Source organism: Sapajus apella, unplaced genomic scaffold (assembly GCF_009761245.1).
Source record: "Sapajus apella isolate SASKATOON/1434 unplaced genomic scaffold, GSC_monkey_1.0 scaffold108, whole genome shotgun sequence".
Lineage (NCBI taxonomy): Eukaryota > Metazoa > Chordata > Mammalia > Primates > Cebidae > Sapajus > Sapajus apella.
The window spans coordinates 6,121,639-6,145,974 of NW_022437048.1; the positions used below are offsets into that span (position 1 = coordinate 6,121,639).

The window sequence follows — 24,336 nt, forward strand, 5'->3', positions numbered from 1 at the left end:
TGGAATTGTTATCAGACCTGGAAAATTCTATAGTTTTGGGTTTGTATAAAAACAAATTTGTAAAAGTTTCCCCGTTGCAATGTCTATGACACATCCAAAATGTAATGATGGGTGGGTATGGAAGAGAAATTTTTGTGAAATTGGTGGCAAAATATACCCATCTTTTTTTTTTTTTTTTTCTTTTGAGATGGAGCCTTGCTCTGTCACCCAAACTGGAGCACAGTGGCATGATCATAGCTCAGTGCAACTTTGAACTCCTGGGCTCAAGTGATCCACCCACCTCAGCCTTCTGAGTAGCTAGGACTACAAGCATGTGTCACCATGCCCAACTTAAATATATTCATCTTAATATCTTCACAGTAGCTCAGCTCTTTAACTTCCAGCTCAACATCGTAGGCGAACTTGTGAAAAGAGTGCCCGTAGATTTAAAGAGTATACAATTTGAACTTTCCTAGTTGTGGTGAAAATCTCAAGCATTAAGACTTGGTGAAAATACTTAGGGAAACTAAAAGGATAATAAGAAGAAAATAAAGAAAACCTACTATTAATTTTATCTGTTTTAAGATTTAAGGCTGAGAGAGTGGCAAACAATTTTCCTAGAAGCTACTTCTCCCAGCTTTCCTGATTTACTTTGTCTTCCCTCAAAAGCCATTTTTACCTGTTGTTGCCTTTATTGACCTAGAAATTAAAAGCATACATATTTGACTTCATCAAGAGGCACTAGTGTGCTCAAGTTATCCAGAACCCTTAAATAAATCTGACTTGACCATGTGGCAGAGCTTATTTAATTTTATCCTTTATCTATTTTCTAGTTACTTAATTCCCTTAAGATGTTTCTTAAATGTAATAAAATAAAACTTTAAAGTTTCATTATCATGGAAAATTGTCTTAAAGATTTTCTTGTACACATATGGCTAATCAGTGCCACATTATTGTAATCCTAAGAAGCTATGTTGAGGGCACAGGTTCAGATTAGGCTAATATTTATTAAGCACCATCCAAATGCCAGACATTTAACTAGGAGATTTTAATAAACTATATTTTAGTAACATAATGTATGTATATTTAATTATCACATAAATCTTGAGAGATAGATGACATTCATCCTAGGGACAAGGTCTGCTTTCTCCAGGGCACAGAGCTATGAGTAATCTTAGCTGCCATTTATTTAGATCTTTCCTGGTACTGGACACTGTGTTTACAATTTTGCCTACATTGTGTTATTTAATCTGCACAGTAACCTTATGAGGTAGATGGTTTCAAATCTAGTTTTACATATGAGGGACATGTGGTCAAGAGGTGTGAAGTAACTTCTCAAGATTATGCAGTGAGGGAGCTTAAGGGCACTGTGCTCAGAAGGTACTGGGTTCAGAATTCAAGCCCAGTTCTCCTAGTAGTCCCTTCTCCACATTAGGGGATACATAAAAGCAGACAGATCTGACCCTAGTGACCAATTGTTGCTCACATTTGACCTCACAGTCTCAGCTGGGTTTGTTCCTGTTCCTGATGGTACCATTCTTGCTGATATGTAGAGCACACGAGCCACACAGTAGTTCCTGGGTCCAGGTCACTAGATGATAAAGAGGGACAACCTTTAACAGTGCAACTAATTTTCCCCTATGGAAGAGGTTTACCAACACTGACACATAGATATCACCTTCTTTTTTCTCTCATATCTCTTACAGCTTCAGCCATAGTTGATCCCCTTGTTCTTTCTCTAAATCTCTCATTAAACATAAGGAAGAAAATTCAGCTTAAATGCCTAGTGTTCCATTATTGGAATGCTAAGCTTGTGGGAGTTATTTATATCCTACTGCTCAAGGTCACTGTCAAGGTCTGATTTTTCACAAAAAAAATTTTGCAACCTCTGACATAAATGGGTTAAGAAGGAAAAGTCACAGACACATTTAAAAATTTCTATTACTTACAATATTCATTCCCTCATTCTAGAAGATCAGCTAAATTTTCATACATGGGAGGAAAGAACAAGATGTGAAAATCCACGTATGGAAAACGATCAGCATGTAGAAACTGCCTGAAAGCCAGTAGGAAACAGAGATTGTCCCAGTGATAATTGGCTAAATCTAAATTAGCCAGACTCCTAGGGCAAAGAATTTCTTTGCTTCATGAGCCAGGATGCTGAGTAAATGGGAGAGACGTGCAGAGTGTTTGGCTTTTCTGTTTGACTTTTCCAGAATCCTAATTAAGTAGATTGCAGATTCTATATAAATGGATTATTCTGCAATTGGTTGCCAAAATATCTGCACCTGGATCCAAATGGTAACCAATGGTTCTTGTAGACCAAGCTTCCAATTGGGATCAATCATTTTCTGTGAGCCTAAGGAAATTTACTTTTAATCTTGTTTATGGGCTCTAACATACCCTGCCAATATGCATTTATGGAAATAGTTTTTAAATGTATTTATTTTCAAGTCTTTCGTCTGAAGCAGCTGCTTATTAAAATAAGTAGGGAAAGAGTTATATACGTTTTACTGTCCTTTTGATTCTAGTCTTTTGGGATTTTGAGAGCCAATGTGCTTTAATAGCTTGTCTTAGGGGAAGAAAATTGAAATTCTAAAAGGAATTTAAATGAGCAGAATTGATGCTTATCCAAAACTTGAGAGCAGCTACTAAAAGTTCAGATTGCAATCCTATTTTAATACACCCCTGGCCTTTATTATCCATCATTCATTTTATGAAGAAAGACCCTTGAATATCTTTCCTCCTCAGTCTTTACTCCTTGCGTTATGCAGAAAAGTAGAATTGCAAAAAAGACTTTCAATCTCTTGAGAGAGGAAGGTGATAACATTGCATTAAAGAATCTAGCTCAAGAAGGGCAGCTTTTCAACACCGTCTAAATAGTACCTGTGATTTCACATATGCAGCTTTTCCTCGAAAGCTCAGAAAGATTAGACATTTCAGGTCACAATTGAGAGTCACATCATCTAACATTGGCAAGTACTATCTCACCTTTCATTCCATGGCCACATAAATCATCTGCTTTTGATCATTAGAAATGCTGTGTAAGAGAAGAAGGAATGCTGAACAAGGTCTTGCTACCAGCTCTGCTTCTGATAAACTATAACCCTGGGCAAGTAACCTGGCATATCTTGCTTCAGAGTCCCATTCAATATGAAATGGGTATAAAAGTATACCCATTATATGACCTAGAATGTTTTAAAATGAGGAAATACAATGTAAAAAAAGTTATTTAAGCTTTTTATGACAACATGGTAATTTAAACCTAGATATCGTTAATAATTATTTATAAATATTTTCTTCCTTTTAAGAATGTATTCATTTGGCTTTATTGTTTAGGTCAAACACCCTTTAGCCTGTTTTTGTTTTTTTAACTTTCATTTTAAGTTCAGGGTACATGTACAGGTTTGTTACATAGCTATATGTGTATCATGGGGGTTTGTTTTAAAGATTATTTCATTACCCAGGTATTAAGCCAAGTACCCATTAGTTGTTTTTACTGATCCTCTTCCTCCTCCCACTCTCCACCCTCTAATAGGCCCAGTGTGTATTGTTCCCCTGTATGTATCCATGTGATCTCATCATTTAGCTCTCATTCATAAGTGAGAACATGCATTAATTGGTTTTCTGTTCCTGCATTACTTTGCTAAGGATAATGACCTCCAGTTCCATCCATGTCTCTAAAAAGGACATGATCTCATTGCTTTTCTGGCTGCATAGTATTCCACGGTGTATATATGCCACCTTTTCTTTATCTAGTCTGTCATTGATGGGCAGTAAAGTTGATTCCATGCTTTTGCTATTGTGAATAGTGCTGCAATGAACATACATGTACATGAATCCTTATATTAGAATAATTTATATTCTATTGGGTATATACCCAATAATGAGATTGCTGGTATTTCTGTTTCTAGGTCTTTGAGGAATCACCACACTGTCTTCCACAATGGTTGAATTAATTTACACTCCCACCAACAGTGTATAAGTGTTCCTATTTCTCTACAACCTCACTAGCATGTTATTTTTTGACATTTTATTAATAGCCACTCTGACTGGTGTGATATAGAATCTCATTGTGATTTTGATTTGTGTTTCTCTAATGATCATTGATGTTGAGGTTTTTTTCCCATATGATTATTGGCTACATGTATGTCTTTTTTTGAAAAGTGTCTGTTCATGTCCTGAGTCCACTTTTTAATGGGTCTGTTTATTTTTTTAATATATTTGTTAATTTTCTTATAGATACTTCATATTAGACCTTTGTCAGATGTATACTTTGCAAAAATTTCCTTCTATTATCTAGGTTGTTTACTCTGTTAATAGTCTCTTTTGCTATGCAGAAGCTCTCTAGTTTAATTAGATTCTATTTGTCAATTTTTGCCTTTGTTGCAATTACTTTTGGTGTCTTTGTCATGAAATCCTTTCCCATGCCTGTGTCCTGAATATGATTGCCTATGTTGTCTTCTAGAGTTTTACAGTCCTGGGTTTAACATTTAAGTATTTAATCCATCTTAAGTTAATTTTTGTATATTACGTAAGGAAGAGGTCCAGTTTCAATTTTCTGCTTATGACCAGCCAATTATCCAGCATTATTTATTGAATGGGGGACACTTTTCCCATTGCTTCTTTTTGTCAGGTTTGTCAAAGATCAGATAGTTGTAGATGTGCAGTCTTATTTCTGGATTCTGTATTCTGATCCATAAGTCTATGTGTCTGTTTTTGTACCAGTACTATTCTGTTTTGGTTACGATAGCCAGGTAGTAGAGTTTGAAGCTGGGTAACGTGATGCCTCCAGCCTTGTTCTTTTTGCTTAGGGTTGCCTTGGCTATTCAGACTCTTGGTTTCATGTAAATTTTAAAATAGTTTTTTCTACTTCTGTGAAGAATCTCAATGGTGGTTCAATAGGAATAACATTGAATATATAAATTACTTTGAGAAGCATAGCTGTTTTAACAATATTGAGTCTTCTTATCCATGAGCATAGAATGTTTTTCCATTGTTTATGTCATCTCTGTTTTCTTTAGCAGTGGTTTATGGTTCTCCTTGTAGAGATCTTTCACCTCCCTGGTTAGCTGTATTCCCTAGGCATTTATTCTTTTTGTGGCAGTTGTGAATGGGAGTTTGTTCCTGATTGTTGTTAGTGTATAGTAATGCTAGTGACTTTTGCACGTTAGTTTTGTATCCTGAAACTTTGCTGAAGTTATCAGCTTAAGAAGCTTTTGGGCTGAGACTGTGGGGTTTTCTAGATATAGGATCATGTTGTCTGCAAACAGGGATAGTTTGACTTCCTCTCTTCCTATTTGGATGTGCTTTATTTTTTTCGCTTGCCTGATTGCCCTGGCCAGGACTTCCAATACTATGTTGAATAGGAGTGGTGAGAGAGAGCATACTTGTCTTGTGCAGGTTTTCAAGGGGAATGCTTCCCTTGAAGCATATGATGTTGGCTGTGGGTTTGTTATATATGGCTCTCGTTATTTTGAGGTATGTTCCTTCAATACCTAGTTTGTTGAGAGTTTTTAACAGGCATCGATATTGAATTTTATCCAAAGCCTTTTCTACATCTATTGAGATAATCCTGTGTTTTTGTCTTTAGTTTTGCTTATGTGATGAATCACATTTATTGATTTGCATATGTTGAACCAACCTTGCATCCTGGGGATAAAACCTGCTTGATCATGGTGGATTAGCTTTTTGATATCCGTCAGCCTTTTAATTCCCTTCTGATCTGTAATGAAACAGAGAGAATAAGAAAACAGATAATATGCATATGTGCTTGCTTTACTGCTGAAATAGAGAAACTCGGGCAATAGCTAGCTTTAGCTTAATAGTTTAACAATCTACTGTCTTGAAAGATCAGAGTGAATTCCAAAATTGGCCAAAGGTAGGGCTCAAGCTAAATATTTTCTCTCTTTTAGTTTGTTTTTCTTCTTTTTTTCCCATTTGTCTGTTCTCATTCATTTTTAGTCATGAAATGGCCTCTTTTCTAACTTCCTTTTTTGACAGCAAATATTTCTGAGTTCCCGTTAAGAGCTACACTGGGGAGATTTTTGGGAAAAATAGTAGCAAGATAAGCTTCTTCTGTTCCTCCTTTATGGATTTCATATTCTAATGTCAGCCATCAAAACCTGTGTGTTTCTTCTTAAACGTTTAGGTAAGCAGGACTTGAAGCATGCAAACTAAAAAGGCAAGCTAGTGGCTTAGAGGGGTGGGAGTAGGGACCAAATAGTAACTAGCAATTCAGATGTTAAATCAACTATGTGATCCTAAACAAACAAATAAATACCCTGATGTGTTGTTTTATAATATTTTTATAAATTAGGAATATGCTCTAATAGTTTATTTTATAATACATAAACCTTCACAAAATAGGAAAAAGGCTTATCTGATAAAAATATTTTATCTATAGAATACTTTTTAAATTCTGTGTTTTAATTTTCAGACACATGCAATTTTAAAAAAAGGAATGAAACATTTTCAAAAGGAAGTTTGGGTTAATAAGTTAGGTTCTTCTTCAAGTGCCATTTTAGACCTATAAATGATGCCAAATTGTCTGAAAATAATTGTAAAAATTAGATTAAATATTCATCTCCATTAGTTTTATATTATTTATTTAGTACTTTCTCTTGTTTTCACACATTTTGCAAAGATATCCTTTCTCATACACTGTCAAAATTTCCATAAGTTACAACTTATTTAATTCTTAATTAGTAAAGCTTCAATTTGGGAGATTTTCCTGTACATTCTGAAGCCAGTGATCAACTTATTCAATTATTAACAGCCCTTGTTCCACAAGGCAAAATATATTGAGTACTTGTAGTATCAGGGAAGCATTATTTTTTTTTGAAACCTGAAACAAATTTTAATCCCATCTCCTTAAATATCCCTCATCATTTCTTATCAGATTAGAGCACAGCAGATGTGTCCAAATCTTTGTTTTATCTAGGTGAAAGGAAAACACATTTATAATAAATAAAAATTCATTGTTCCCTTATGTTTTCATTAAGGACCTTTTTTTAAAACTGTTTAGCCCTGCTTTTAAAAATACCTAATTATGCATTTAAGGTTTTATTCTATTTTATTTTTATAGTATAAAATAATTGTCTTTTGCTTACAGCTAATATCTCAATATCTGATGACACCACACTGGCCCCAGAGCATTGGCCCACTGTTTCTTCTACTGACATGGTAAGTGACTTACTATTTTAAATTACCTTCATACAGACTGTGTCTTGTATACCTGTTTATAATATTTATAATATATGATGTCTTCTATCATTCAGCAATTCTGGCATGAACACAAATATAATAATCATTGACGGTGGAGGGACAGGAAAAAAGAAACCACTTTCCTTTGCTGTAGTAGCACTTTTTTTTTTTTTTTTGCCTTAAAAAAAAACTGAAGCCAATATTTACTTCTATAACATGCTTTTTAAAACTTCTTAGGAATTCAGCTGCCACATCACATTAATTGTAACCTCGAAATATTTTCACAAGGGAAAATGTGAGAAGTTGGAAAATGAGAGCACAGTATCCTCTCTCTGTTTCTCGTATGGTTAAGAATTCTCACTAACCAAATGGTGCTGTGTTTTCTTCACTAAGAGTGATTGTAGCAGGACCTTTCCCCTGTCACTTAGAAAGGACTGTGCCTCTGTCACATGATATCCTTTCCCATGGCTTGTAACCAAGGATCTTCAGGAGACTGGAACTAAGCTTTAAAAATGAGCTGTTTTGCATGGAAGGTCACACGCTGGAAGGAGGCTTTTGTGTTGGAGAAAAAGGGGAAAGTGCTGTTTCAGACTTCCAATTGTGCTCCTTCTATGCTGAATATGGAATCTTACCAAAGAATATCAATCTTTCAGTTATAAAGACAGAAGCCATAATACCTTGTATTGATAGAGTGCCCATCTCTCTGGAGACCCGAACATTTCTACAGATATTATGCAATGAGTGCCCTAACATCCCTTTCAAAGATGATGTTTTCTATCTTTCCTGGGCAACTTTCATGTGACCTTCCTTTTCGTTTTTATATTCTAGGGCTCTCTTGACTACTTTTTTTGCTGTTAAAGTTTTCTCTGACTTTCCTCAAACTTTACCTCTCTATTTCTTTCATGTTTGATACTGTGTGTGTGAAAAAGTATTTGTAAATGTTTTATTACGTGCATATAGAAAGGAGTTCAGTTTTCAGTCTTTCAGCTGGTTAGTTTATTGCCTGAAAAGTCTTGCCTAAGTACAGGAAAAACTACTTCCTTCTAGATTTGAAAAAATTTTATTCAAATTCTCATAGTAAAAATATAATTAATAAACCATAATTTAATAGTATATATTTTATTAAAATGTAGTTAATAAAATATAATTTATTAACTATAAAATATAGTTAAATATAAAATATAAAAAATAAGTTGATTTTCAATAAATATTAATAAAACATCACTTCCACTGACTTAAAAAAAGATTAATTTCTAACTTAATTCTTTTTGTAACTAATCAAGGAAAGCATTAAAATTAATGAACTTTTAAGTCCCACCTTTGGGCAAGTCCTGGAAGAGACTTCAGTAATTGATGTGTATTAAAACAAGATGTCACAATCAAGTTCATGGAAAAAAAATGGAAGTTCTGATTGACTTCTAGCATGACTATGATAGAAACACAGAGGCATAATATCTAATTATAGAGCACCTACTAGAGACCACATGTGTTATACATATTTTCATCATTATAGACTTTAATATGAACTATAACTATGAATACAAACTACCAGGGTTAATTATTTCTATTTTGTACATGAGAGAAACTGAAGCTCCAGAGGTTTAATAAACTTCTTGCTTTAGCCACATATTAGTAGAACAAAGATTTGAACTGAAGTCTGGGTGGTTCCAAAACTGGTGCCATTCCTAGTGTACCATGATGCTTCAATGTATGCAAGTGAAAATGTTTACCCTTTCAGTTTCTATAGATGCCCTATATTCCAGGGCAGCAAACCCCTCATGTGTGCATCAATTGCATACCTTAATTAAAATGTTAAGGTGCTATGTTCAACACCTCTAGAGAAATAAGTTAGGGGGAAAAATGTGTGTGTGTGTGTGTATGTGTGTGTGTGTGTGTGTGTGTGTGTGGTCATGAAGGACAACTTTTAACCTTCATTTCTCCTTTTTCATTTATGTCAATACCCATATGTATACATTGTATATACACACACATATGTGCACACACACATACAATATAGGTAAATGGTTCAGAAATTAGTTTTAAGAGGGAATATGGTTTGTTATCATCAATAATAATTATCAATTATTGAGCATCTACTAGGGTCCAGACTCTTCACAGTAATTGTCCATAATTCTCACGACTACTTTATGAGTTATTAGATGTTACCTCTATTTTATAGATAAAACAGAGACTTAGAAATGTTAGCTGACCTTCCAAAGGCCATGTTACAAGTATTGGTAAAATGGGGATTTGAACTCAGGGTTTTCTGGCTCTAGAATCTGCGTTATTTCTATTCTTTCAGGAAGCAGCATAGTGTTTCATGTAGAACTTACAGAGTTCTTGTGCCAGACTGCCTGGTTTCAAATGCAGGGCTCCACTACTTAGCAGACTGTGGAACCTTCTCAACCCATCTGCAACATTGGGATAGTCACAGTCATTATCTCAAAGGTACTATAAGTGTCAACTTAATAGATAGACAGGACTTAGCATAGTGGATGGCATATAGTCACCTCTCAGTCAGTGTTAGGTATTGTCTCTGTTCTTTCTAGATGTTAGCATTTGATTAGGTTGTGCTGCCTGCATAACTCAGAAGCTTAATGGAGAGAGGACATTGGGAACTCCACCTTCTGAGAGGCTACTGAGTCCTCTATCTGCTTGGTCATGCAAGCCGGCTCCATTATCCTGAACCTTTCCTAGGACACACAGTCATCAAAACTTTATTTTCCTTTTTTTCATTTCAGTCATAATTAGATTGTGAGAGAAGGTAAAGGAAAAGTGACATGCCGCCCTGGAGCCAGGAAGGCTTGCTCTCACAGGCCTGAGTACATCCTGTCAGATGAAGGAAGGCCTTTTCCCATCACCTTCACTAGCATGAAGACAAGCTTTCTTTTTCATGGTGGTAGCGATGTGTTTTGGGGGAAAGAGCAGGAGAGAGGGGTATTAAGGCATTTAAACAGAGATTAGAACTCTAGGATAATTATATCTCAAGAAAAAAAGACAGGTATTAAAATTTCCATTTGTTGTTGGAATGGTGTCATTATTTCTTCTTACTTTCTCTAATTTTTCTATAGATTTCTTACTTGGTATATCCCTTCAACTTGCAAACCAAATTCCTTAAAAGATTCCTGTAAACTTTTAAGACTAGCCACAGCTTGCTCACACTGTATCTGAATAATGAGCATTAATACCTGTTGGCTTCCAGTTTCCAACTCTTAAGAGTGTGAGACACCAGATTTCAAAATCAAATGTCAGTTTCTTCTGAGGAAGTAATTGAAAAGATCAATTAGTATTTTGTTTTTCACATCAGAGTCCTTTTTTTTTAAATTGAGGCATACTTTAAAATACACAGTTCTGAAGTATTCATTGAAATGAGTTTCGATGGTTGTATACCCCAGGTAACCACCATCCAAACAAGATATAGAACATTTCCATCATCCCAGAAGGTCCCATGGAATGCTATATTTTGTTTGATACCCCAGGTTTTTCCTTGGGGGATCTTTCATTGCCCAAATACTCTGCCCCTTCCCTTCAGAGGGCAGATACCTGAGCTCTTTCCAAAGTGGTTGAATGCTTCAGAAGGGTTTCTCTCAGCTCTGTCCCTCTGCCTCCCATCTTAAGAAAGTGGCTTTCTTACACTTAAGGGAGGCTCCATGTATCTAAGGGGAAACTCTTTTAGCTTTCTTGTCCAACCTCCAGTCTTGTGTGTATTACCCATGCACTTGGCAAAGACCATGAGAAAGCTTGGTGAGTGGATGTAGACTCAGCCTATGCCTAGGACTCGAGTCCTCTGAATTCTGATCTGTCACCCTGTCTGCATGTAGTCATTAAAAATTCATTAAATAGGCCAGGTGCAATGGCTCACGCCTGTAATCACAGCACTTTGGGAGGCCGAGGCAGGTGGATCACGAGGTCAAGAGATCGAGACCATCCTAGTCAACATGGTGAAATGAAACCCTGTCTCTACTAAAAATACAAAAATTAGCTGGGCATGGTGGCGAGTGCCTGTAGTCCCAGCTACTTGGGAGACTGAGGCAGGAGAATTGCTTGAACCCAGGAGGCAGAGATTGCTGTGAGCCGAGGTCGTGCCATTGCACTCCAGCCAGGGTAACAAGAGTGAAACTCCATCTCAAAAAAAAAAAAAAATCATTAAATAGAAAAATTAGTTGGGTGTGATGGCACACACCTGTAGGATTACAGTGAGCTATGATCATGCCACTGCCCTCCAGACTGGGCAGCAGAGTGAGTCTAGGTATTAATATCTTACAAATAAATAAATAATAACATAAAAAATATTTAAAAAATTAAATATTTGACCTCTTTCCTCATCTTAATGGTGAGTTTTTTAAAACTATGATTTTTAATCGGGTATCTAGCTTTCTTTGGTTGTTAGGATGGGAGTGATGGCCTCTTACAACCTTCTATAATCTTAATCACAAGCAGAACAACCAATTCATCTTGATATTTTATAATGGTACAGACAACTATAACTCAAATGCGTGCTGTAGATAAGGTAAGGCTTCAGATTACTGCAAGTCTGGCTCACCACTAGGAGAGGGGAACTCTCAAAAAGTATATCAACAACTTAACCTTAAGGCTTTAATTAGTGGTGTCACTATCATTTATATTTTTAAAAGCACATATTTTACCAGTCGATATTCAAAGAGGGTACAGCAGGTTCTCAAATAACACTGTTTCATTATAATGTTGATGAAAAAAAGACATTGATTCTCAGGCTGCTGCTTGTGTGGAGTTTGCATGTTCTCCTCATGTCTGGATGGGTTTTCACTAGGTACTCTTGAGTTCCTTCCACATCCAAAAGATATGCATATTAGCTTCATTGGCATGTCTTAATTTCCCAGTCAGACTGAGTGTGGGTATGTGTGTGCACGTACCCTGAGATAAGATGGTGTCCTGTCTAGGGATGGTTCCTGCCTTGTACCCTGAGCGGCTGGGATAGGCTTTGGCCACTCTCAACCCTGAACTGGAATGATAATTATTATCTTACTTGTTTTATTAATCTTTCTTAAATGTATGTATAGCTTACATTTATTTTAACATTTAATATTAGAAATTGTTTTGGTCTTTATTTAGAAGTTTGGTGATGTTTTTGTGACCAGGAGTATGCCCTAGGGACTTAATTCTTGTTTATAGTGATTAGCCTATGGTAAAATTGGTGCAGTTAAACATCATTTTAGTTAATGTTGCAGTTTCCATTAACCTATTGATGACATTAAGTGAGGATCTACTGTAATACAGAACCATTATTATTTTTATTATTATTATTATATTATCCAGAAATGCTGTTAATCATGGGACTAAGAACCTTCATGATGATTCTAGGAATTAACATTCATTTTCATGGGAAATGGAATGTCATGTTAATCTTGTGCAAAGCATCCTTTTGATTTTCTCCCATTGAGATAGTCAAGTGTAAAAACCATTCTGTCCTTAAACCTCCTTGAAGATTACACGTTCTTACTTTTAAAAGTATTACAGAAAATTTTAAATATGCACTAAAAGAGAATAGTGCAGTGAAGCCCCATATATGCATCACCTAGCCTCAATGGCTTTGAATATTTGGCCATCCTGTCTCATATATCCCCCACTTTTTCCTTTAGGTAGGATACTATGGTCTTTTAAATTTTAGAATGAATCCTGTGGTATACACTCTACTTTTAAGAATTGCAAGCAGGTCCACTCAGTATAACAGGGTAATTATCTTGAATAAACTATGTCAAAAATAGATTGAAATCTCTTTTAATGAGATTCACCACAGTAAAGATCCTCAGCAACTTGATCTTATTTTCTTTAAATCTTTTCCCCTAATACCCGTTTACCTAAACAATCTGCTTTAGCCCATCTGGTCTATTCACTGTTAGATCCTCCACAAAGGTGAGCATTCAGTAAGTCTTTAAAACTGAATGAAGCTTTGTATGTCCCCATATCAGCATCTTTGCTCATGATGTCTCTCTCTAATACTTTACCTCCTTTTTGCTGTCAATGCAGAAAGAAATACACACCTAACGTTTGATACTTTTATTCTTTTTTGTTACTCTCACGGTCATCCCTTTCAGTTTTGCTGTCCTTCTACTGTTACTCCTGCTGCCTTTTGAATATGAGAGTTCTACAAAGACCAATCCTTCGTTTAGGGCTTAGTTTAAATTTTATTTTCTCTGTACTCAATGAAGATGATTATTCCGTCTTTGGATCATGTGATGTTCATACCACTCATTTAGATTCTTTCCTTAACTGCCTTATATTATTAAATATTTAAGTGAACATATCTTATTTCTCTAGGGAAAGTTTTAAAAGTTGTTGCTTTATTGTTATTGCACCTGTAAATGTTACAGTAGTTCATTCATGCAGTCAGGTTGCAGTGCATTTTCTATTTTCTTGTGGCCTTATTTTTCTACTTTGTAGATGTGACTATTACTCAAAATATCCTATATCTAATTGAAATAGTGTTGCCAGATTTAACAAACAAATATAAATTGTGCCCAGTTACAGGTGAATTTTAAATAAATATTGAATAATTTTTAGTATAAATATGCCCTAAATGTTACATATGAAACACTTACACTGAAAATATTATTCATTGTTTAGCTGAAATTCAAATGTAACTGGGCGTCCTACATTTTACCCAGCAACTCTAAATTGAAAGTTTATTTTAATTTAATTTTGTCCTCCAAATAAAAAGAGTAGATAAATTGGTAGATATCTTCTTTGAATATGTCGTATATTCCAGACCTGATGAGAGATTTTGTTCAACAATGATTTCTTCAGTGCCTAATGTATCCCAAATTGAATTCTGCTACTGTTGTGCTCTGCTCTTTTTTTTTTTTTTCTTATTGATGCACAGTCCCTTTCATCCTCAGGCAAAATGTAAATTTATCATTTTTAGCTTTTCTCCATCCTCAGTCCAAACAGTTACTAAGTCCTGGTCCATTTCTCTGTCTCTGTCACTTCCTTTCTCCATTCTTGCATTTCCCATCACTCTCTTTTCCTTTTCATCCCCATAGCCAGATTATTTCTCATCTACTATAAACACCTCAAAAGTTTTTGCCAACCCCAAAGAACTTGCCTTAACCTTGCAATTTGCATATTCTAACCTATTCTTTTGTTACTGTATTTCTTGAAAAAAATAGTCTGTAATTGCTGTTGCAATTTTTCCACTCCCACGCGTTTCTCAGCTCATTGTGCTTCTTTTACCCATCACTCTGATGACTTTTTCATAGTGTTTTGTGGTATCTTCACTTCCATTGTGGATACCCTAGATGTTTTATACTCTTTTATTCCTGCACATTTTTCCCTTGTAGTTTTATTGTCTTATTACTCCAGTTATCAGCTCTTTGCAGATGACTCCTAAGTAGATATCGCTACACTTGACATTTCTTCTAGATCCAGGTCTCAGATCCACTAGATAGCCCTCTGAATATTTCCAAACTTATAACACGGAATATTGAGGGAAGCTGTAATAAATTGTAACAAAACATTACAAGCATCATAAGGAAAAGAGATAATGTGCTAAAAGAATTCTAACAGGCAGAGAGGACTTCTGAGATTATGTTCCCATTTGCCTTTTTTTTTTTTTTTTTTTTTTCAGAGACAGGATCTTGCTCTGTTGCCCAGGCTGGCATATAGTGGCACAATCATAGCTTACTGTAATATCAAACTCCTGGGCTCAAGTGATCCTCCTGCCTCAGTCTCCAGAGTAGCTAGGACCACAGGCATGCACCACTGAGCCTGGCTAATTAAAAAAAATTAATAGAGATGAGGTTTTGCTATGCTGCCCAGGCTACTCTCGAATTCCTGGCTTCAAGTGATCCTCCTGCCTTGGCTTTCCTAAGTGCTGGGATTACAGGTGTGAGCCACCATGCCAGAACTGCCTTGTTCTTAAAGTTCTGATTTAATCATTCAAACAATATGTATAGAATTTTGCATAGGAAATAAAGATCAAAACCATAGAGAAGTGAGAATCGCTTATAAGTGCTAGAGGACAGTAGCAGTTAGATAAGTTAAGGGTCTCTTGCATTAAGCCCAGAGGAGATAATCATGGCTTAAACATGGGTGGTAGCAGTGGTTGTGCGTTAGTTTGTTCATGAAATGGACTCTGCCTGAAGTTTTATGGAATTAATCTTCACTGACATCAGCTTATATGGAATAATAACACTGAAATAATACAGATGATATAGATATCTTTTCAGTGATATCTAAATAGAATTATTTATTACCTAGAATTTAAGTTTTATTGGAGTAGGAAACTTTCTATTCTGAAATGCCAAATATGCTGAGATATATGCATGCCATCTACAATATTTATATTGAAGTCCTTAATGATAGGTGTATTTGGAGACTCAAGTTTCTGGATAATGATACAAAGAATCATTTGAGGCTTACAAAATACTGATCATTTGGCATTTTAAGTTGATGTAAGCGAGAAAACATGTCTATCATTTCATGGACATCTATATAGTCTTTACCTCAACCTGAATCTCTGTAAAAAAATCAGTGGAACTTTCTGTCAGGATTGCTTTAATACAACTTATCTGTGGGCAACACTAGTTATAGAGAAGAATTCTGCTGGTATTAAAGTGCTGAAGTGAAATTATGTTAAATTTTTGCTGACTTTAAAACAAAGTCAGCTGTTAGCTGTCATGACCTCTAAACTTTAAATGTATGATACTGTAAATGTCCATATGCAGAAATCTCAAAAACAAAATGAGATATGGTTAATTACCTTTCAGAGGCAGAGTTTGATAAAAGCAAGTATGCAGTTCAGCTGTTTACAAGTTGAAGCTTCTATAGGAAAGTATTTCAGGGAAAGATATCAAGTTTGTTTTACATTGACTTATGCAAGCGCTTTACCTTTTGAGCTCTATAAAAAAGTAAACTCTTTCTGGCAGGAGATTCTTCTTTCATGACTGTATTACTCATACAACGAGAATTCATTGAATAGTAAAAGACATTGATGATGTGTTTGATGTGAGGTAGAACTCTTGTATGCAAAGGACAGGAGAAATTTATCTTTCCATATTTATTTGCAAGGTGTTTTCAAATAACTCTTCTGATAGCATATGACATACCAATTAGCCCTGGATCTAAGAGGAGTAAGTTATGGGTATTTAGAATGTTTCTAAGCTGAGACACCCAGTCCCTTCCATCCAACCACATTGGCATACATTTAGATAGGTAAGATTTTGAAAATCCCCAGGAAAGAGCCAGATTGTCACAGTATGCAAGAAAGTGTTACTGTATAGCAAAAGAAACTTAGTTAAAGGGTATTAAAGAAGATTCAAATGTCAGTATAAGGAAGATCTGTGCAGAAGTTTTATTAAGCATGGGAATGAGCAACAAGGAGACTGCTCATCACATAAAATGTTCAAGCAGAGAATGAATGTTCATCTTTCAGAACTATTGAATACTAGAGGTGAGAAATCTCATTAAATTATTTCCTCCAAACTCTGATATTTTAGAAAAAGTTTCTTAGGCTTAGAGGCCATTAACTTTTGGTTGACTAGTAATTTAAGTAAGTCGGCTGTTTTAGAAGCCGATTCAGATACAGGGATTTTGGGTGACTTGACTTTATTGAGACAGTGTTCTCAATAAAAACAGATTGAGAGAAGCAGCATAAGAGAGGGAAGGAGTTAAACAAGGATGCGGTTTCAGCTGAGTTTCGCTTCAGCCTGATCCCACGGGGAACTCTGGAGCATAAATTGTGTGTAGAGTTTCTCTCACCTGGAGACAAAGCGGGCATAGTTTTAAATTCCGGTTAGTATTGGTCAGTAATCAGCTATGAGAGGGCACTATATTGCAGGTGAGGTGGTTCTTAAATGGCTAATGCCAGTTCTCTAGAGAAGAAGACAGCTGTAAACTAAGAGCAGCTAATACTCAGAGCAGCTGGGGAATGGGTGTGCTGGCCCTATCTTCTATGTTAACAAAAGGATTCTCCTCTGTATTAGAAACAAAAAATAGGAACAGGAGTGAGCTGCTGGAGAGAAGCACAGCACTGACTTCACGGCAGCCATACGTGAAAACTGACCATATGTTTGAGGCCATGTAACATGGGGATGGATATTTCATACTTAACTACACAGCCTTAAAGGCATCAACACATACCAAGAACACATGCTTTCAAAGCTGGCCTAGAGTCAAGAAGAAAAAAATCTCTACTGTATTAGAATGTGCAATTGAAAAAGCAGGGAACATCCACATTTTTATAGTTTAATTGCTTAAATCACTGGTCTCTAGTTATTTAGAAAAGAAATACAGTACTTGTGAAAATGCTTGGTGAGTAGTTAACCTATTGCAACTTTTAGGGGGTTAACCATAGGGCCATCAGGTAGAAGCATAAGAAGCTGTGCCTTACAATGGTAAGTACTTTTTGAAAAAGAAAAGTGTTGTAAAGAGTCTTACATTTTGAGACTTAGAATATTAATGTGTCTCATTTTACTCTCAAGAAGGCTGGTAGGAAAGAAGTACTTTGTGGTGGTTTATTTCTGTTAAACAAGTGGGCATTTTAAGGCTGTTGCTCAAACTAGGTAAAAAATTGCATCATTCTCATTGTATTTTCAATAATTGCCACCCTCTTGGCCCATCTTATCTGTTATTCCATTAACACCTCATCAAGTTTCACCCCCAGTGCTTATTTTCAGACTGTTTTACAGAAACTTTTAGTATACTTCCTATATAGCCCGTCAAAGGCTATGTAGGAATTATACTAAAGGTATCAAAGGCTGCTTTTTGTATGTCAGTGTTGTCTAGAAAAATTTTAATGTTTTTCTTCTTCAGCACCATAATACTACCGTTGACTGGGCATTTTTGTCGAAGAAGGAGTGTTCAAAATATGGAGGAACGGTGGTGGGGAACGACTGTAATTTTGTTCCTGATATCACACTCATGTCTTTTATCCTCTTCTTGGGAACCTACACCTCTTCGATGGCTCTGAAAAAATTCAAAACTAGTCGCTATTTTCCAACCACAGTAAGTACCTCAGCTTTAAATAATTTTCATTGGATTTATACTGTATCAACAATAATACAACTTTATAAGGTGAAAAAGGCACATGTAATTCAACTTGTCCAATATAATTTTGTGCATTTTAAAAATTACACTTCAATCTTTGTTCACATGCATACTTACTAACATAAGTGTAGTCAAGCTTTAGGAAAACTTTCCAAGGATTTGCTCACATAATTCTGTCACATGTCTCTCATAATTCTGAATGTGCTGAAAGGAAAAAAAAAAATGAGATGAATTCTACCTAAAAATGCATGAGTGAAGAAAAAGACCTTTTAAATTCATAGTGTTTAATTATATAACCAAAAACTCTTCATGTTAATCAGGAATTTCCATGTTGTAGAATTTCTTCAGCAGCTGTACATGTGAGTATTTTAGTACTTGAATTATGGGCTGTGGGAGTAAACTTAAATTGTGTTGTTACACAAGTACTGGTATAAGATACGACTGTCATATGAGCCAAACTTCCCTTCCCATAATGATGAATGCCATAGTAAAGAGAAACAGATAATTAAACTGAGTTGTGCAAACATCCTGTCTCCCATTAAAATGCTTGAGTGAGCTTAGTCAAAACTGTGGGTTCATGGAGACACTACAAGATAAGACCAACATTTTGTTAATGGCATTTTGGTTTTTTGCCTGCAGAATCAAACTAAGATAATCCTTTGCTTTACAGTTCAGTTCTTAGTGTTTAGGATGTCAGTATTTCTTAGGCAATCTTGATTACACCTGATTTATATCAGTGACCTGCTCTATACAGCTGACATCTCATGAAATAGCTTTTCTTGCATTTTGTGTAAAAGGAGTGGAAAAATTTTAGAGTATGAGATACACTTGATGAAATTCCTTTTTCTAATTCCTAGGAAATGAAAATATATTTACTTTCACCTAGAAAATTTTTAACTCTCTGATTCTTCTTATAAAATTGTAAATAAATGGGAGGGTTGATAATGAAATGTCTAGAACTAGATAGCCCAAGGAATGAAAAATTTCCACAAAGTGAAATGTAGAAAGAAGCATTAAACTTAGTGTGCTTAACATGGGCATTACAAGCTGGTGATCCACAGGCAGAAAGAATTCAACCCATGGTCGTTCTTTGTTTAGCACACACACACACACACACACACACACACACACACACACACACACACACCCCTCTCCCCCTCTCTCTCTCTCTCTCTCTCTCTTTCTTTCTTGAGGCTTTTGGTAGAATCTGTACTTTGCAGGTAGTTATTTTTCCAACTCTCTATTGTCTAAGACTTGGCTGTTTCACACATTCAGATTAACTGCCTGTTCTTAAAGACACTGGGAAATGTGCTTTCTTGATATACCTCTTCAACTGTATGAGTTTTGTGTAGAACAGATACCTGGTTAAAAATCTTTCAGGACAATTTTTTATTATCTATTGAGGTTTTTTCTTATTAATTATTAATTTATTGGGGACCTTGGTTTTTGTTTGTATTTTTGGCTTATACCTTGTAAAATCATCACCACCTGACAAAGTCTGATATAATTTAAGTATAGTAAGTGGAAAAGAGGGAAATTTATGAAGCACTTAATAAGTCATAATTTGCAAAATAAACTAGTTTCAACCTTGAGATGAATGGGGATCCTTTTCCTAAGTTTTCAAATCTTAATTGAGAAACAATAATTGTACACTCTATCTTTCAATAGCACAATGTGACATATGTATATGTTGCAGAATGATTAAATCAAGGCAATTAACATATCCATAACCTCACATACTTATCATCATTTTTTGTGAGAACATTTAAAACCTACTCTTTTAGCAATTTAGAATTATACAACACATTATTATTAGCTACCGTCATCATGCTGTGCAATGGATCTCAAAGACTTATTCTGATACTTTGTACCCTTTGACAAATATCTTCCCATTCCCCACCTCTGGTAGGCACCATTCTACTGCCTACTTATATGAGTATGACTTTTTAGGTTTCACATATGACTGCGATCATGTAGTATTTGTCTTTTGGTGTTTGGCTTATTTCACTTCATATAATGTCCTCCATTGCTAATGACATAATTTCCTTTGTTTTAAGGCTGGATAGTATTCCATTGTTTATATGTGCCACATTTTCTTTATTCATCTATTGATGAAAACTTAGGTTGATTCTGTATCTTGACTATTGTAAATAATGCTACAAAGAACATGAGAGTGTTGATATCTCTTTGAGATCATGATTTCATTTCTTTTGGATATATACACAGAAGTAGGGTTACTGGATCATGTAGCAGTTCTAGTTTTTATTTTAGGGGGAAATTTCCATACAGTTTTCTGTAATGGCTGTTCTAATTTACATTCCCACCAACAGTGTACAAGGGTTACCTTTTCTCCACATCATCACCAACACTTATCTTTTATCTTTCTGATAATAACCATCCCAACAGGTGTGAGGTCATATCTCATTGTGGATTTAATTTGTACTTCCCTGATACTTAATGATGTTGAGCATTTTTTTCATATATCTGTTGGCTGTTTATGTATCCTCTTTTGCAAAACATCTATTCCAGTCCTCTATTAGGTGAGTTTTTTGTTTTTTTGCTATTGAGTTGTTTGAGTTCCTTACATATTTTGGATATTAACTCCTTATCGGATGTATGATTTGCAAATATTTTCTCCCATTCCACAGTTTCTCACTTCACTCTGTTGATTATTTTCTTTGCTGTTCAGAAACATTTTAGTTTGATGCAATCTGTTTGTCTATGTTTGGTTTTGTTGTCAGAAAATAACCTTATGTTGAGGTGTCATGTTAGGTTGTTTATTTGATACTAAGAATAATCTTTGCCCGGACTAATGTCATGGAGCTTTTCCTTTATGTTTTCTTGTAATAGTTTTACAGTTTCAGGTCTTACATTTAAATCTTTAATCCATTTTGAATTGATAATTGTATATGGTATGAGATGAGAGTCCAATTTCATTCTTCTGCCTGTGGATATCTAGTCCTCCTAGCACCATGTATTGAAGAGACTACTGTTACCCCATTGTATGTTCTTGGCATCTTTGTTGGAAATTAGTTGGCCATAAATGCATGGATTTATTCCAGGACTCTTATTCTATCCCATTGGTCTACATGTCTGTTTTTCTGCCAGTACCATGCTATTTTGATTACTATAGGTTTGTTTGTTTGATTACTATAGGTTTATTTTGAAATAAGGTTGTGTGATGCTTCCAGCTTTGTTCTTTTTGGTCAAGATTGGTTTGGCTCTTTGGGGTCTTTTGTGATTTGATACAAATTTTAGGATTATTTTTTCTATTTCTGTAAAAATATTAGAATTTGGGTAGGGTTTGCTTTGAATCCACAGATTGGTTTGGTAGTATGGACTTTTTAATAACACCACTTCTTCAATTCATGAATACAGTATATCTTTCCATTTACTCATGTCTTCTTCAACGTCTTTCACCAATTCTTTATGATTTTCAAAGTATAGCACATTCATCTCCCTGGATAAATTTATTCTTTTTTTGTTTGTTTGTTTTTTAAGTGTACTTTAGGTTCTGGGGTACATGTGAAGATCATGCAGGATTGTTGCATATGTACACACATGGCAATGTGGTTTGCTGCCTCCATCCCCCTGTCACCTACATCTAGCATTTCTCCCGATGGTACCCCTTCTTGACCTCCCTACCCACCCGCTTTCCCTGCCTTGGCCCCCCACAACAGACCCCAGTGTGTGATGCTCCCTTCCCTGTGTCCCTGTGTTCTCATTGTTCAACATCTGCCTATGAGTGAGAACAGGCGGTGTTTGATTTTCTGTTCTTGTGTCAGTTTGCTGAGAATGATGATTTCCAGATTCATCCATGTCCCTACAAAGGACACAAACCCATCATTTTTTATGGCTACATAGTATTCCATGGTGTATATGTGCCACATTTTCCTTGTCCAGTCTGTTGTCAATGGGCATTTGGGTTGATTCCAGGTCTTTGCTATTGTAAACAGTGCCGCTATGAACATACATGTGCATGTGTCTTTATAGTAGAATGATTTATAATCCTTTGGATATATACCCAGTAATGGGATTGCTGGGTCAAATGGAATTTCTATTTCTAGGTCCTTCAGGAAGCACCACAATGCCTTCCACAATGGTCGAACTAGTTTACACTCCCACCAACAATATAAGAGTGTTCCTATTTCTCCACATCCTCTCCAGCATCTGTTGTCTCCAGATTTTTTAATGATTGCCATTCTAATTGATATGAGGTGGTATCTCAATGTGGTTTTGACTTGCATTTCTCTAATAATCAGTGATGATGAGCATTTTTTCATATGTTTGTTGGCCTCGTGTGTGTCTTCTTTTGTAAAGTGCCTGTTCATATCCTTCATCCACTTTTCAATGGGTTTGTTTGTTGTTTCTTGTAAATCTGTTTTAGTTCTTTGTAGATTCTGGATGTTAGCCCTTTGTCAGATGGGTAGATTGCAAAAATATTTTCCCATTCTGTTGGTTGCCGGTTCACTGTAATGATTGTTTCTTTTGCTGTACAGAAGCTCTGGAGTTTCATTAGGTTTCATTTGTCTATTTTCACTTTTGTTGCCAATGCTTTTGGTGTTTTTGTCATGAAGTCTTTGCCTATGCCTATGTCCTGAATGGTTTAGCTAGGTTTTCTTCTAGGGTTTTTATGATGTTAGGTCTTACGCTTAAGCCTTTAATCCATCTGGAGTTAATTTTGGTGTAAGGTGTCAGGAAGGGGTCCAGTTTCTGCTTTCTGCACATGGCTAGCCAGTTTTCCGAACACCATTTATTCAACAGGAAATCCTTTCCCCATTGCTTGTTTTTGTCAATTTTGCCAAAGATCAGATGGTTGTAGATGTGTGGCATTGCCTCCAGGGCCTCTGTTCTGTTCCATTGGTCTATATCTCTATTTTGGTACCAGTATCATGCTGTTTTGATTACTGTAGCCTTGTAGTATAGTTTGAAATCAGGTAGCCTGATGCCTCCGGCTTTGTTCTTTTTACTTAGGACTGTCTTGGCTATGTGGGCTCTCTTTTGGTTCCATATGAAGTTTAAGGTGGTTTTTTCCAGTTCTGTGAAGAAGGTCATTGGTAGCTTGATACGGATAGCATTGAATCTATAAATTACTTTGGCAGTATGGCCATTTTCATGATATTGATTCTTCCTAACCATGAGCATGGAATGTTTCTCCATCTGTTTGTGTCATCTCTTTATTTCCATGAGCAGTGGTCTGTAGTTCTCCTTGAAGAGGTCCTTTATGTTCCTTGTTAGTTGTATTCCTAGGTATCTTATTCCCTTTGTAGCAATTGTGAAAGGGAGTTTGCTCATGATTTCACTCTCTGTTAGTCTGTTATTGGTGTATAGGAATGCTTGTGATTTCTGCACATTGAGTTTGTATCCTAAGACTTTACTGAAGTTGCTTATCAGTTTCAGATTTTGGGCTCAGATGATAGGGTCTTCTAAATATACAATCATGTCATCTTCAAATAGAGAAAATTTGACTTCCTCCATTCCTAATTGAGTACCCTTTTTTTTTTCTCACCTAATTGCTCTGGCTAGAACTTCCAATACTGTATTGAATAGGAGTGGTGAGAGAAGGCATCCCTGTCTAGTGCCAGATTTCAAAGGGAATGCTTCCAGTTTTTGCCCATTCAGTATGATATTGGCTGTGGGTTTGTTGTAAATAGCTTTTACTATTTTGAGATACGTTCCCTTGATACATAGTTTATTGAGTGTTTTTAGCATAAAGGGCTGTTGAACTTTGTTGAAGGCCCTCTCTGCAACTATTGAGATAATCGTGGTTTTTGTCTTTGGTTCTGTTTATGTGGTGAATTACGTTTATAGACTTGCATATGTTGAACCAGCCTTGCATCCCTGGAATGAAGCCTACTTGATCGTTATGGATAAGCTTTTTGATGTGCTGTTGCAGTCGGTTTGCCAGTATATTATTGAAGATTTTTGCATCGATGTTCATCATGGATATTGGCCTGAAGTTTTCTTTTTTTGTTGAGACTCTGCCAGGTTTTGGTATCAGGATGATGTTGGTCTCATAAAATGATTTGGGAAGGATTCCCTCCTTTTTGGATTGTTTGCAATAGTTTCAGAATGAATGGTACCAGCTCCTCTTTGTACGTCTGGTAGAATTCAGCTGTGAACCCATCT

At 35.8% G+C, this 24,336-nt stretch overlaps 1 protein-coding gene and 1 pseudogene across 13 annotated transcripts in view; one reads left to right on the forward strand and one right to left on the reverse strand.

Moving 5' to 3' along the window:
* The window catches only part of LOC116537299, a 46,388-nt pseudogene extending 43,225 nt beyond the window's left edge, over positions 1-3,163 (reverse strand).
* SLC4A4 (solute carrier family 4 member 4) overlaps positions 1-24,336 on the forward strand; it is a 499,211-nt gene that overhangs the window by 397,355 nt on the left and 77,520 nt on the right. For all 13 annotated transcript variants that reach the window (XM_032259361.1, XM_032259360.1, XM_032259371.1 and 10 more), the window contains 2 exons: positions 7,094-7,164; positions 17,974-18,165. In XM_032259361.1, coding sequence (XP_032115252.1) covers positions 7,094-7,164; positions 17,974-18,165 — 263 coding nt within the window. The remainder of the gene's footprint in view (positions 1-7,093; positions 7,165-17,973; positions 18,166-24,336) is intronic.